Source organism: Agrilus planipennis, unplaced genomic scaffold (assembly GCF_000699045.2).
Source record: "Agrilus planipennis isolate EAB-ADULT unplaced genomic scaffold, Apla_2.0 scaffold93, whole genome shotgun sequence".
Lineage (NCBI taxonomy): Eukaryota > Metazoa > Arthropoda > Insecta > Coleoptera > Buprestidae > Agrilus > Agrilus planipennis.
In genome coordinates, this window is record NW_020438867.1 from 23,978 (window position 1) to 36,008 (window position 12,031).

A 12,031-nucleotide genomic window follows, 5' to 3' on the forward strand; every position below is an offset into this window, starting at 1 on the left:
AAATATAATAAATACAAGTATTTTAAAAAATCTCATTTTGTATTATACAGTAAAACAAAATGTGAAACTCTTATTTAAAAAAAGAGTAGCTGTTCTGTAACTGTGTTTTTTATATGAAATAAAGATTGTCTAATACTTTATTAACAATAATTTATTTATTTATTTAATAGAATGTCAAGTTTCAAGTTAATGTTAGGTGTACTAAAACACCCTGTATAACAAACATTGTTAATTTAAATGTGTACATAACCACAACTCTAGGAAACTAAAAATGTTAATGTTATTAGTGTAATACTTCATTATTTTTTCAGTTACTACCAAATGAAATGGATATCCAGAAAAGCTTATTACACAATCCACAATTTCAGTTTGGAGCAATTACATTTTTTGCTAAGCAACACAAAGGAGATACCTGTGGGAGTAACGGATTACCTCTAACTCCAAATTCAATAACAGTCTATGGCAGAGCTCAACTGCTAAAAACTATAGAAAATCCATACCTTTGCCAGTACATTGACATTATAAGAGGCAAACATGGTATAATGTAACAGTATTTAAAGTGATCCCTCTTATTAAATGATTGTTTTTTGTTAGAGAGAACAGTTGTAGTGTCTCAGTACTGTGGAAAACCATTAACTGCATGTTTAAATACTGATAATTTAAATGTGGATAATATAAAAAAGATTGCCTACCAAATTTTGAAAGGACTTGAGGAATTACAAAAGAGAAACATCGTTAATCGAAATTTAAGCACAGAAAATGTCCTGTTAATGGAAGACAATAATATTAAAGTTTTTAACTATGGACTTTATTACATGACAGGGAATGGACAGTATGTTGCCTTCCCAGTAATGTATGTACTTGTTAATTTTATTCCTTGTCTTAATGCAAGAAACATTTTCGAATTTATAAAATTTTTGGAATTTCATTTTAGGTCTGTACTATACACAGCTCCAGAGGTGTATCTTAGCAAACCAAGTAGCACTTATTCACATCCTAAGGGAGACATCTGGTCCTTGGGAATTATTTTGGCTGAATTAGTCATCAATAAACCACTGTGGAACTCTCTGAAACTAGGTCAAATAATAAGGAAGATAATGAGCTTATTGACTGCAAATGGTAGTGTTTTTGAACGTATCACAAGAGAACACAATTGTTATGAAAAATACAGTGTAAGATAAAACCAATAATAAGTATTTCTCATGTATTCTAAAACTTAACTTTTTATATGGTATATTGATGCGTCTATATAACAAGTAATTCATAGTATATTTGAATAAGATGTAATAAATAGAATTGTGTAAACATAATCATGTGGTAAGTTTTACAAATAACTTAACTGCTATGACAACATTTTTTTGAAGGAAAAGGCCTGGGTGTGTAGTATAAGTGCCCAAAATTTAACAAAAAACTAGTCGATAGTCTTCTTTAAATAAGAAATAAGTTATAATTACTTAACCCTTTTTATTTTAGGAATTGCCAGCAGATTTAAAGGATCTTATAAATAGCTGCCTCACCGTTTATCCAAGTAACAGACCATCAGTACAAGATTTGTTAAAACGTGAAATTTTTAATAATATTGCTCCTTCTCCTATGAAAACTAAAAGTAAAGTATGTAAACCGTTTCAAAACTTTACTATAATGGAATTTTACCACTGGTGGCAATTGGCGGGTGGAGATGTTTTACTGGAACTTAAGAAACAGGGACTTATACGGACTTCACCGCCCATTTTATCTCTTCCTAAGTAAATGTTACATTAAAAAAAAGGTGAAGTAAATAAAGAAAAATACAATTACCAGAAAACTTTTAGGGCAGTATTGATGGATGGAAATATACTGGGATTAGAGCGCAATTTTAACTTACTGTATGATCCTAAAGTTGTTTTAATGCCACTTGACACTCTGTATAGAAGATTTAGTCACATTCCACTTAGTAGTTATTACCCTCTTATTCATATAAATTCTGATATAATTAAAAAGTCTGAGCCTCCACAGTATGATGCGTCCAATTTACCTTTAGTTATAAGAGAAAAGGACCCTGAATACCAATTTCACAGGACAATTTTAATGAGAAGACTGTTACATGTGAGTATTTCGTTTCTTTTTTAATTTTTGTTTTATATAATGAACATTTTGCAGGGTTATCCGTTCACTAGAAATTTAATAATAAAAGAAAGTGAAAAGGACATCCCTCCCCTTTTAAGGGGCAATATTTGGGCGGCTCTACTTCATGTAAAGGGCGATTATGAAAAAGAATATGCTAAAATTGATAAAACTACCCCTACACCTACAGATAGACAGGTTTATAAAGCATTTTAAATTTTATTAATATNTCTTAATTAGTGTTTCTTTTATTTCTACTGTTTATTAAATGAATTTCAATATATGTATTAACCCAGTATTCCATGTACATTTTATTCAACTACAAAAACTTTTGGTATATACCATGTAGTGCGGTCAAAACTTCTTCTTTAACTCTCGTATAAGGTGTTATCAGTGCGACATCTAATTTCAGTATATGAAAGCATTCCTGTTTTTGAAGTTTTGTGTATAATTCAATAGATTTATAGGTTATGCAAGATATTTTTTAAATTGTGAACTTAAAATATTTAAATTTCAGAATGAAAACTGAAATTTATAATGCAGCTGATGAAGAATATGTAGTGTTAAGGGCCAAAAATGCATTACAGACCGATCCTTATGCTGCAAAGGCTTGGATGATAACTGCAAAGACGCTTTACCCTAATAATTTTACTGTACATGTATGTATCAATTTGAAAAGAATTTCTGTTTCTGATAGGATCCGTTTTAGTTTGAAGCTTATAAAATGGAGAAAGAAGCCAAAAACGTTAAAGAAGCTGCAAAATGTTTCAGTTATTTGTGAGTACTTTCTCATTTTAAAGTACACCCTAAGACATTCCCAATTGTGTAATTGTAGATTGGAAAACTTTCAAGAAGAGAAGTTTTGGAAGGAAGTTGAAACTGTGATAGCAGCTTTACGTTCAGAAAATGATGCCAATGATGTTGTCAATCAATTTTTGTGTGATATGTTCAGACATATTTCGACAGGTACTTGCCCATTATTTTTTTTTTGAAAATGTTTGTAATGACATAATGAGAGAATATCTTTCTAGATGTTCAACACAAACTGCTGCTGTTAACTGCTGATCGATGTGAAGATGCTATAGAACATTGCAAGTTACTACTACTATTACTTCAACGATTTCCGATGACAATTCCTTCTCATGGTGTATGATTGCTAATATTAAATCAATGTTTCCTTATAATTTTTTACATACCTTTCAGCCTAGATTGGTAGACACTCTCCTTAGTGCTGAGAAACATAGCCATGCTAATAATCAGCCAGTAAACATTTATAGAAAGTTGCTGATTTGTGATTTAGTTCCTTTATTAGCAAGTGAAAATGTTTCTTGTGAACTCTCATCTAAGTTGCTTTTCAAATTATTGCACAAAGGAACAGAATATTATCTTTGTTATATTTATAACAAAACTAATATTAAGGTAAACATTATTATTTCATATTTAGTGTACCATGACAAGTTTAATTTTGTAAGATGTATTAAGTTTAAATTACAAGGTAAAAGTAGTTGTCGTTTTAGGATACTGAGACAAAAATTGATAAACCCTGGCAAAGGTTATTTGATTTATTGGAAATTATCGGAAAACACCTAGGATGGGAAACATACTTAACAAATTTTAAAAATAATTGGTTATTATTTAGGATTTGTTTAAAAATATTGTTATTAATAGCAAGCACATTTTAGGTCTAAGGAAAATTATTGGCAAAAAATTCTAACTTTCTGCCAGACACATAAAATTCTGTCTGTGGATGATCATGTACACATGAAACAACTCTTATATTGTTCAACAATTTTTTTTCTTTACTGTTTAGATGATTACAAATCAAGTTTATCACCTGATGCTTCGCCTGGACAAGTTCAGACTTCTTTTGTTCTTATTGAAGCATTTACAGGTAAAATACTTCGTGAAAATATATTTTTGATATTTTTTTGGTTGTCTTTTAGATACTTCTTTATCTAATCCTTCTTTGGAACCTAAATCTAAACGTAGAAGAACCGACTCAGAATCATCGACGCCTATTATTACAGTTGACAAGAATGAAAATAAAAATATTGCCAATAATTTTTTAATGGCTTCAAATTGTTGGGATTTACTTCATTCCTCTGAAATTTTTACTCGAGGTTGTCTTTCTTTTTTAATTGAAAAGCATACAATTATATTTATTTATCATTTTTTAGAGTATATAAAGTTGCACAATCATCTCAAGCTAGATTCCATATTGGAAGATTACTTAATAGATTATGCCTTATATAAAAAATGTTATGACGAGGCTGTAGCACAACTTCAACCTCCTTCTGGCATTCCAGATTTAACATTATCAAGACATATTAGATTAGCTAATTTATTTTATCTTAAAAAGAGCTATGGGGTACTGACGCTCTATGTTTCAAGTTTTTTATTTGTAATATTAAGCATGTTTTAGAACTGTTTTGAACACATTCTTGCCGCAGTTCAATTACTAAATTCGGGTAATTTAGGATCTCTAAGTACACAACTTGTTATTGGTGGCAATCAAAGGCACTTGCACTACTTACCACTTACATTAAATGGGGTATTGCAGTTCTGTGTGAAATTACTAATTAGATGTATTAAGGTGTGTATTTTAAAACACTTTTTCTTGAAACAATTGTTCAGACATACATAAAACAATTAAACAACATGTATGTGTAAAAGACTCATTCAGTTATAGTCAAGACGGATATTTTTCTTCAAATAAGAATATTATTTTTCATTTTCTTTTTAGAATGTTTGCTTTTTATTTTATTTCTTTCCGTAACGATTTAATATTAATTTAGAATTGTTATTCAAAGGAAAAATTTCAGCACACACTTATTTATAATGATCTTGTGATTGGAAACCTCTTAGTTTTAATTCAGTTGGACTGGCCTTTGGAAGAAGATTTCTTGCCATTTTTAATGAACCAAATTCAGCAAAGAGGTTCTTTCTCTTATATGTTATTTCAAGTAAGTAATTTTCTAATTTCAAAAGATGTATTTTTATTACATATACTAGGTATATAAATTTTATATTTATTTTTGTTTATATTTTTAGACTTATATTATTAATATAGACATTTTAGAAGAACTGTCGTACCTGTGGTCAGAACGGGGTGGTGGTGTAACCCTTGATATTCTTCCTCACTTAGGGTAAATATTTTGTTATTAATATTTTATGTTTCTCCAGGAGATAATTTCAGGCAAAGAAGAATTGGTACACGGGGAGCTGACAAAGGTGTTAAAGAAGAAATAAAACAAACGATAAAGAGGCAAATATCGCGAAATAATGATCGTCTCGACCAACTTCTGATTAAATTCATTACCCAACAACGAGGTCATATCCAACAGTTTTTAATGTAAAGAAGTGGAGTGTAAGTTACATGAGTTTTCTATTATTTTTTTTATAAAGGTATTCGTAAATTTTGAATGATTTTAAATATAACGCCAAATAATTGTATAATCTAACGTATTACTTTATGGCATATTTCTTTCGTAAAAATAAAATATGAAGTATTATACTATATATCTTTTCCAGAATCGCAAATACATATTTTTTTACTTGAAATGGTACTATAAACCTCCATTTTTTGCAATACCTTGTGCACAATGGACATCAAAGGAAAAGAAAATGGTTCGAATGCATTTATTGTTATACATTTCAAATGAGGTATTTCAAGTGCAATTAGTAATTATTAATGTGTAAGTAATATATTTGTAATATACCTCCAAAAATTGACAAGAATAGCGCTCTCCTTAATGTCTACATGTAAGTAGTTATGTAAAATCCAGTAACAAGTGGAAGAAGCTTAATTTAACTTATTAATGTCACATTTGATAATTAAAAGGTGTTGTGTTTTTATACAAAATTGTAAAAGTGATTGTACAGTAAAATGGCAGACGTAAGGATGGAAAAAGATGCTCTTGGAGAAATAGAAGTGCCTAACAGTAAATTATATGGAGCTCAAACAGCACGTTGTCTTAAAAATTTTCCTATTGGTGATCAGTATGAACGAATGCCCCTTAGCGTTATTGTGGCGATGGGTGTGTTAAAAAAAGCTGCAGCACAAGTAAACTTGGATTTCGGACTTGATAGGAAAATTGCGTCCGCTATTTCAAATGCAGCAGACGAAGTTATTTCAGGAAACCTCTACCATGACCATTTCCCTCTTGGTATTTGGCAAACTGGATCCGGAACACAAACCAATATGAATGTCAATGAAGTGATAAGCAATCGTGCAATTGAAATGATGGGTGGAATATTAGGCTCGAAGAACCCTGTTCACCCCAATGATCACGTTAATAAAGGTCAAAGCAGTAATGACACATTTCCTACAGCCATGCATATTGCAGTTGCCCTTGAGTTAAATAATAGTCTTCTACCGAACTTGAAAAAGTTAAAAAATAGCCTACATGAAAAAAGTCAAAAGTTTATGCCAATTATAAAAGTCGGGCGCACTCACACTCAAGACGCCGTTCCCTTAACCCTGGGCCAAGAACTGAGTGCTTACGTTAAGCAACTGGAATATGGAATAAATCGAATACAAAATACTTTGCCTCGTTTGTACGAGCTGGCGATTGGTGGAACCGCCGTTGGAACAGGCCTAAACACCTACGTTTCTTTTGATGAAAAATGCGCAAAAAAAATTGCAGAATTAACTAATCTTCCTTTCGTGACAGCTCCAAATAAATTCGAAGCATTAGCTACGAGTGATTCCATGATAGAAATTTCTGGAGCCTTAAATGTCGTTGCCGCTTCTTTGATGAAGATAGCTAATGACATTAGGTTTCTAGCATCTGGTCCCCGATGTGGAATAGGAGAGCTAATACTTCCAGAAAACGAGCCAGGAAGTTCTATAATGCCCGGCAAAATTAATCCGACCCAATGTGAAGCGCTCACAATGATCGCAGCTCAAGTAATGGGTAACAACGTTGCTGTTACAATAGGCGGATCGAATGGTCATTTTGAATTAAACGTTTTTAGACCATTGATGGTTTCAAATGTACTTCGATCTATTAGACTACTGGCTGATGGTTCCAATTGCTTTACCACCAATTGCATAGATGGAATGGAAGCCGATGAGGAACGTGTGGCATTTTTGCTTAATCAAAGTCTTATGTTAGTTACCGCGTTAAGTCCGCATATTGGTTATGACAAAGCAGCTCAAATTGCTCTGAAAGCTCACCACGACAGAATGACGCTAAAGGAGTCCGCAAAAATTTCTGGAGTTACTGAATCCGATTTCGATAGCTGGGTTAAACCTGAAAACATGTTGGGGCCAGCTGATTACAAGAAAAAATAAAGTGTATCATCGAGGAAACTTAACGATTGATACGGCATTCTGTAGCGGGTGATTCTACGATATAAACGTTTTATACTTAGTTTATTGACAATTCCAACGATAAGCAATAATTATTTAGTTAGATGTCCATAAAGGATAATATCAAAATCGCTTAACGTACCTATAGTCAACTGTTAAAATCGGTAATTTAAGATGTATACAGTTTAATTTATTTTTCATAGAAAATAAAAACAAAAGAAAAAATAATTGTCAAATCATTTTTTGTTCAACGAACGAAAATTTTTAAAACTAACATCCTCCGAGTGTTGTATAATTTTGTATTTTTGTGAAACAACTGGAATAATAAAAGGCAAAATGTGTAATTCAAGTGCGCAATATAGAGTGGAAAGTGACTCCCTTGGAGAACTTCAAGTCCCAGCTGATAAGCTTTATGGGGTGCAAACTCAACGATGTTTAATTTTTTTCCCAATCGGTGGTGAATTTGAAAGACAGCCTTTTGCCCTTGTTATTGCCATTGCAGTTGTTAAAAAGGCTTGTGCCGAAGTAAATGCAGAATTCGGACTTGATCCTTCTATTGCTAGGGCAATTTCCCAAGCTTGTGATGAAGTTATTTCAGGGGAACTCTATGCTGATCATTTTCCAGTTCCTATATGGCAGTCTGGAGCTGGAACTGCATCCAATATGAACGCCAATGAAGTCATTTGTAACCGAGCAATTGAAATTTTAGGTGGAAAAGTAGGTACCAAAACACCAGTTCATCCACTTGATCATGTTAATATGGGACAAAGCACAAACGACATTATACCGTCCTCAATGAATATTGCAGTCGCCCACGAGATTAACAAATCGTTGCTTCCAAGTCTTAATAAAATAAAATCCAGTTTAAATGCTAAAGCTGAAGAGTTTAGCAAGATAATTAAAGTGGGACGTACACACGTACAGGACGCTGTCCCACTAACCTTAGGTCAAGAATTTAGCGGATATGTTGAACAGCTTAATACAGGGATAAACCAAATTAAAGCGGCTCTTCCACGTCTTTATTTGCTCAACATCGGAGGTACTGCTATTGGTACTGGTATTAATCAGTATCAAAATTTCGACAAGAAATGTGTAGCTAAAATAGCAGAATTTACCGGATTACCATTCCAAGTCACTCCTAACAAATTCGAAGCTACGGCTGCTTCGGATTGTATGGTTTTGATTTCAGGGGTTCTTAATCATGTAGCAACATCGCTTACAAAGATTTCGAACGATATTAGGTTTATGTCATCAGGACCTCGATGTGGCATTGGCGAAATATCTCTTCCAGAAAACGAACCGGGAAGTTCCATAATGCCCGGGAAGATAAATCCCACTCATTGTGATTCAATGGGAGCTGTTTGCGCCCAAGTAATGGGAAATCATGTTGCCATTACAATAGCATGCTCAAATGGCCACTTTGAATTAAATGTCTTTAGAATCATGATCGTTTCCAACGTATTACAGTCCGTAAGGCTATTGGGAGACAGCTGCTTGTGTACTGCAAAGTTTTGTATTGATGGTATTAAAGCGAATATTCCAACTATCGAAAAACATTTAACGAATTGCTTGATGCTAGTTACTGCATTGAACCCGCATATAGGATACGATCGATCATCAAAAATTGCTTTATATGCCCATCATGAAGGATTGACATTAAGGGAAGCAGCAGAGAAAATGGGAATCTCAAAGCAGCAATTTGATGAGTGGGTTAAACCAGAGCTAATGATTCAACCACAACCTTACAAGCCCAAAGGAGGTTCATGCATAAATTCTCGCTAGATATATCGAAAATGTGGTTCTTAATTTCAAGTAAAAATATAGTCACCTAATTTATAGCAACTCTACAGCCAGTAATTTACTTTAAAATAGAAAAAAATGTATAAATGTATTTTTATAATTTATCTAAGCTTCTTTCGGAAAATTAAAGACCGCCGTACAATACAAACTTTGATTTTTGATATTTACTATACGTATATTACTATTAAATCCAGCAACAAATGGAATATATATTAATGTCAAATTTGATATTCCATTCAACTGATACATATAATAATTGTAAACGTGTTAATTAGGCAATTGTGTTGTTAAGTAATGTTCAATATGGAAAGCGTTAGAGTGGAATATGATGCCCTTGGTGAAATAGAAGTTCCAAATGGCAAATTGTATGGAGCTCAAACAGCACGTTGTCTGAAGAATTTTCCTATAGGGGACGAATTTGAAAGAATGCCCTTTAGTGTTATTGTAGCTATGGGTGTATTGAAAAAGGCTGCAGCAGAGGTGAACGTAGATTTTGGTCTGGATCGGAAAATCGCATCTGCCATTTCAAAAACTGCTGACGATGTTATTTCTGGAAACCTTTATTGTGAACATTTCCCTCTTGGAATTTGGCAAACTGGCTCCGGCACTCAAACGAATATGAACGTAAACGAAGTGATAGGTAATCGTGCAATTGAAATATTGGGTGGAAAGTTAGGCTCGAAGAACCCTGTTCACCCCAATGATCATGTTAATAAAGGTCAAAGCAGTAATGATACATTTCCAACCGCTATGCACATTGCAGTTGCTCACGAGTTGAATCATAGTCTTCTACCGAACTTAAAAAAATTAAAAAACAGCTTACAGGAGAAAAGCCAAAAGTTTATGTCTGTTATAAAGGTTGGACGTACTCATACTCAGGATGCTGTTCCTTTGACCTTGGGACAAGAGCTGAGTGGATACGTTAAGCAATTGGAGTATGGAATAAATCGAATACAAAATACTTTGCCTCGTTTATACGAGCTCGCAATTGGTGGAACCGCTGTTGGAACCGGCCTTAACACGTATGTATCTTTTGATGAAAAATGCACAAAAAAAATTGCTGAATTAACAGGACTTCCTTTTGTAATCGCCCCTAATAAATTTGAAGCGCTAGCTGCAAGTGACACTATGATCGAAGTCTCTGGAGCTTTAAATGTCATTGCAGCTTCTTTAATGAAAATAGCCAATGACATTAGATTTTTAGCTTCTGGTCCCCGATGTGGAATAGGAGAGCTAATACTTCCAGAAAACGAGCCAGGAAGTTCTATAATGCCCGGCAAAGTTAATCCGACCCAATGTGAAGCGCTCACAATGATCGCAGCTCAAGTAATGGGTAACAACGTTGCTGTTACAATAGGCGGATCGAATGGTCATTTTGAATTAAACGTTTTTAGACCCTTGATGGTTTCAAATGTTTTACGGTCTATTAAACTGCTCTCTGATGGTTGCTATTGTTTTGCTCTGAATTGCGTAAATGGAATGGAAACTGATAAAGAACGTGTGGCGTTTCTGCTTAGTCAAAGTTTAATGTTGGTTACTGCTTTAAGTCCTCATATCGGTTATGACAAAGCAGCTCAAATTGCTCTAAGGGCTCACCGTGAGAAAACAACTTTAAAGGAATCCGCAAAAGCTTCCGGAATTGCCGAGTCGGATTTTAATAACTGGGTTAAAGCCGAAGATATGTTGGGGCCAACTGTATATAAAAAGAAATCGACCTGTTAGTTGTTAGTTTAAAGTAATTAAGAATGTATAAGCAGTTTTATTATAATGACTTGTAAAGTATTAAAAAAGTTTTAAAAACCTCGGAGGATGTTACTTATCTACTGCAGGTAAATGATAATTTAGCCACTATTAATTATGACAGGTGTCAGTTTAAAAATACAAATCATTGCGATCTAACCTATTTCATGCTCCAAGCATTTGGGAAGAATCATTCTATAAGCAAGATTTGTATTTGTTGCCTAAAAGAAAATGGCTAGGGGCAGTAGTGCTGGTTTTGATCGTCATATTACAATTTTTTCACCAGAAGGTCGACTGTACCAAGTGGAATATGCTTTTAAAGCCATTAATCAAGCTGGTTTAACTTCTGTTGCCGTCAAAGGGATTGATACAGCGGTTTGTGTAACTCAAAGAAAGATACCTGATAAGCTGATAGATGGTAATACTATTACTCATTTGTTCCAAATTACCGAATCTGCAGGATGTGTAATGACGGGGATGATAGCAGACAGCAAGTCCCAAGTACAAAGGGCCCGTTATGAAGCTGCCCAATATAAGTACAAATTTGGATATGAAATGCCAGTAGACACATTATGCAGAAGAATAGCTGATATTTCTCAAGTATACACTCAGAATGCTGAAATGCGTCCATTGGGATGCTCTATGATTTTAATTGGATATGATTCTGAGAAAGGCCCTTGTGTGTATAAAACTGACCCAGCTGGATACTATTGTGGCTATAGAGGTGTCAGTGTAGGAGCAAAGCAAACTGAGGCCAATAGTTATTTGGAAAAAAAATTAAAAAAAAAGCAGGAACTTAAACAGGATGATGCCATTCAACTAGCAATAAGCTGTCTATCAACAGTTTTGTCTGTTGATTTCAAACCTAGTGAGCTTGAAGTGGGGGTAGTTACTAAGGATCAACCCAAATTCAGGAAATTGACAGAAACTGAAATTGATAAGCATCTTACAGCAATTGCAGAAAAAGATTAAAATTTTCTTAACATATATTTTGTCTAATTTAATTGGATTATCATGTATTGTGTTTGGGATCCATTTATTTGCATCATATAAAATATAATAAATACAAGTATT

At 33.5% G+C, this 12,031-nt stretch overlaps 6 protein-coding genes across 9 annotated transcripts in view; all 6 read left to right on the forward strand.

Annotated features, from left to right (window-relative positions):
* Positions 1–193: 193 nt before the first annotated feature.
* LOC108739684 (TBC domain-containing protein kinase-like protein) overlaps positions 194–12,031 on the forward strand; it is a 26,096-nt gene continuing 14,258 nt past the window's right edge. For both annotated transcript variants that reach the window (XM_025976111.1, XM_025976108.1), the window contains exon 1: positions 194–444. In XM_025976111.1, the coding sequence (XP_025831896.1) occupies positions 327–444 (118 nt within the window). In that variant the 5' untranslated portion in view covers positions 194–326. The remainder of the gene's footprint in view (positions 445–12,031) is intronic.
* LOC108739698 (integrator complex subunit 10) lies at positions 2,496–5,727 on the forward strand. Of its 3 annotated transcripts, none has more exons than XM_018473713.1 (14): positions 2,555–2,762; positions 2,813–2,880; positions 2,939–3,069; positions 3,135–3,250; positions 3,307–3,522; positions 3,621–3,730; positions 3,786–3,994; positions 4,047–4,223; positions 4,281–4,471; positions 4,526–4,696; positions 4,926–5,066; positions 5,155–5,249; positions 5,300–5,470; positions 5,635–5,727. In XM_018473713.1, the coding sequence occupies exons 1-13, from the start codon at positions 2,622–2,624 to the stop codon at positions 5,457–5,459; spliced, it is 1,926 nt and encodes a 641-aa protein (XP_018329215.1). In that variant the 5' UTR covers positions 2,555–2,621; the 3' UTR covers positions 5,460–5,470; positions 5,635–5,727. The 3 variants fall into 3 exon arrangements, with proteins under 3 accessions (XP_018329216.1, XP_018329215.1, XP_018329212.1); XM_018473710.1 differs by having other exon boundaries at positions 2,556–2,762; positions 4,914–5,066; XM_018473714.1 differs by lacking the exon at positions 5,635–5,727 and having other exon boundaries at positions 2,496–2,762; positions 4,914–5,066; positions 5,183–5,249; positions 5,300–5,354.
* Positions 5,974–7,573, forward strand: LOC108739701 (fumarate hydratase, mitochondrial-like). The gene has a single exon (XM_018473718.2). It carries the CDS (start codon positions 5,990–5,992, stop codon positions 7,397–7,399), a length of 1,410 nt encoding a protein of 469 aa, XP_018329220.1. The 5' UTR covers positions 5,974–5,989; the 3' UTR covers positions 7,400–7,573.
* Positions 7,649–9,328, forward strand: LOC108739700 (fumarate hydratase, mitochondrial-like). The gene has a single exon (XM_018473717.2). The coding sequence runs from the start codon at positions 7,754–7,756 to the stop codon at positions 9,197–9,199; it is 1,446 nt and encodes a 481-aa protein (XP_018329219.1). The 5' UTR covers positions 7,649–7,753; the 3' UTR covers positions 9,200–9,328.
* On the forward strand, positions 9,368–10,962 carry LOC112904915 (fumarate hydratase, mitochondrial-like). The gene has a single exon (XM_025976155.1). It carries the CDS (start codon positions 9,512–9,514, stop codon positions 10,937–10,939), a length of 1,428 nt encoding a protein of 475 aa, XP_025831940.1. The 5' UTR covers positions 9,368–9,511; the 3' UTR covers positions 10,940–10,962.
* LOC108739703 (proteasome subunit alpha type-6-like) lies at positions 11,088–12,025 on the forward strand. Its single transcript, XM_018473720.2, has one exon. It carries the CDS (start codon positions 11,189–11,191, stop codon positions 11,927–11,929), a length of 741 nt encoding a protein of 246 aa, XP_018329222.1. The 5' UTR covers positions 11,088–11,188; the 3' UTR covers positions 11,930–12,025.

Excerpts from the sequence above, each read along its gene's own strand:
- LOC108739700 (XM_018473717.2), top strand. The coding sequence starts at position 7,754 with ATGTGTAATTCAAGTGCGCAATATAGAGTGGAAAGTGACTCCCTTGGA.
- LOC108739703 (XM_018473720.2), top strand. The coding sequence starts at position 11,189 with ATGGCTAGGGGCAGTAGTGCTGGTTTTGATCGTCATATTACAATTTTT.
- LOC112904915 (XM_025976155.1), top strand. The coding sequence starts at position 9,512 with ATGTTCAATATGGAAAGCGTTAGAGTGGAATATGATGCCCTTGGTGAA.
- LOC108739698 (XM_018473710.1), top strand. The coding sequence starts at position 2,622 with ATGAAAACTGAAATTTATAATGCAGCTGATGAAGAATATGTAGTGTTA. Across the intron at positions 5,067-5,154 it reads TCTCTTATATGTTATTTCAA|ACTTATATTATTAATATAGA; the intron begins GTAAGTAATTTT and ends TTATATTTTTAG. Across the intron at positions 5,250-5,299 it reads GATATTCTTCCTCACTTAGG|GCAAAGAAGAATTGGTACAC; the intron begins GTAAATATTTTG and ends AGATAATTTCAG.
- LOC108739701 (XM_018473718.2), top strand. The coding sequence starts at position 5,990 with ATGGCAGACGTAAGGATGGAAAAAGATGCTCTTGGAGAAATAGAAGTG.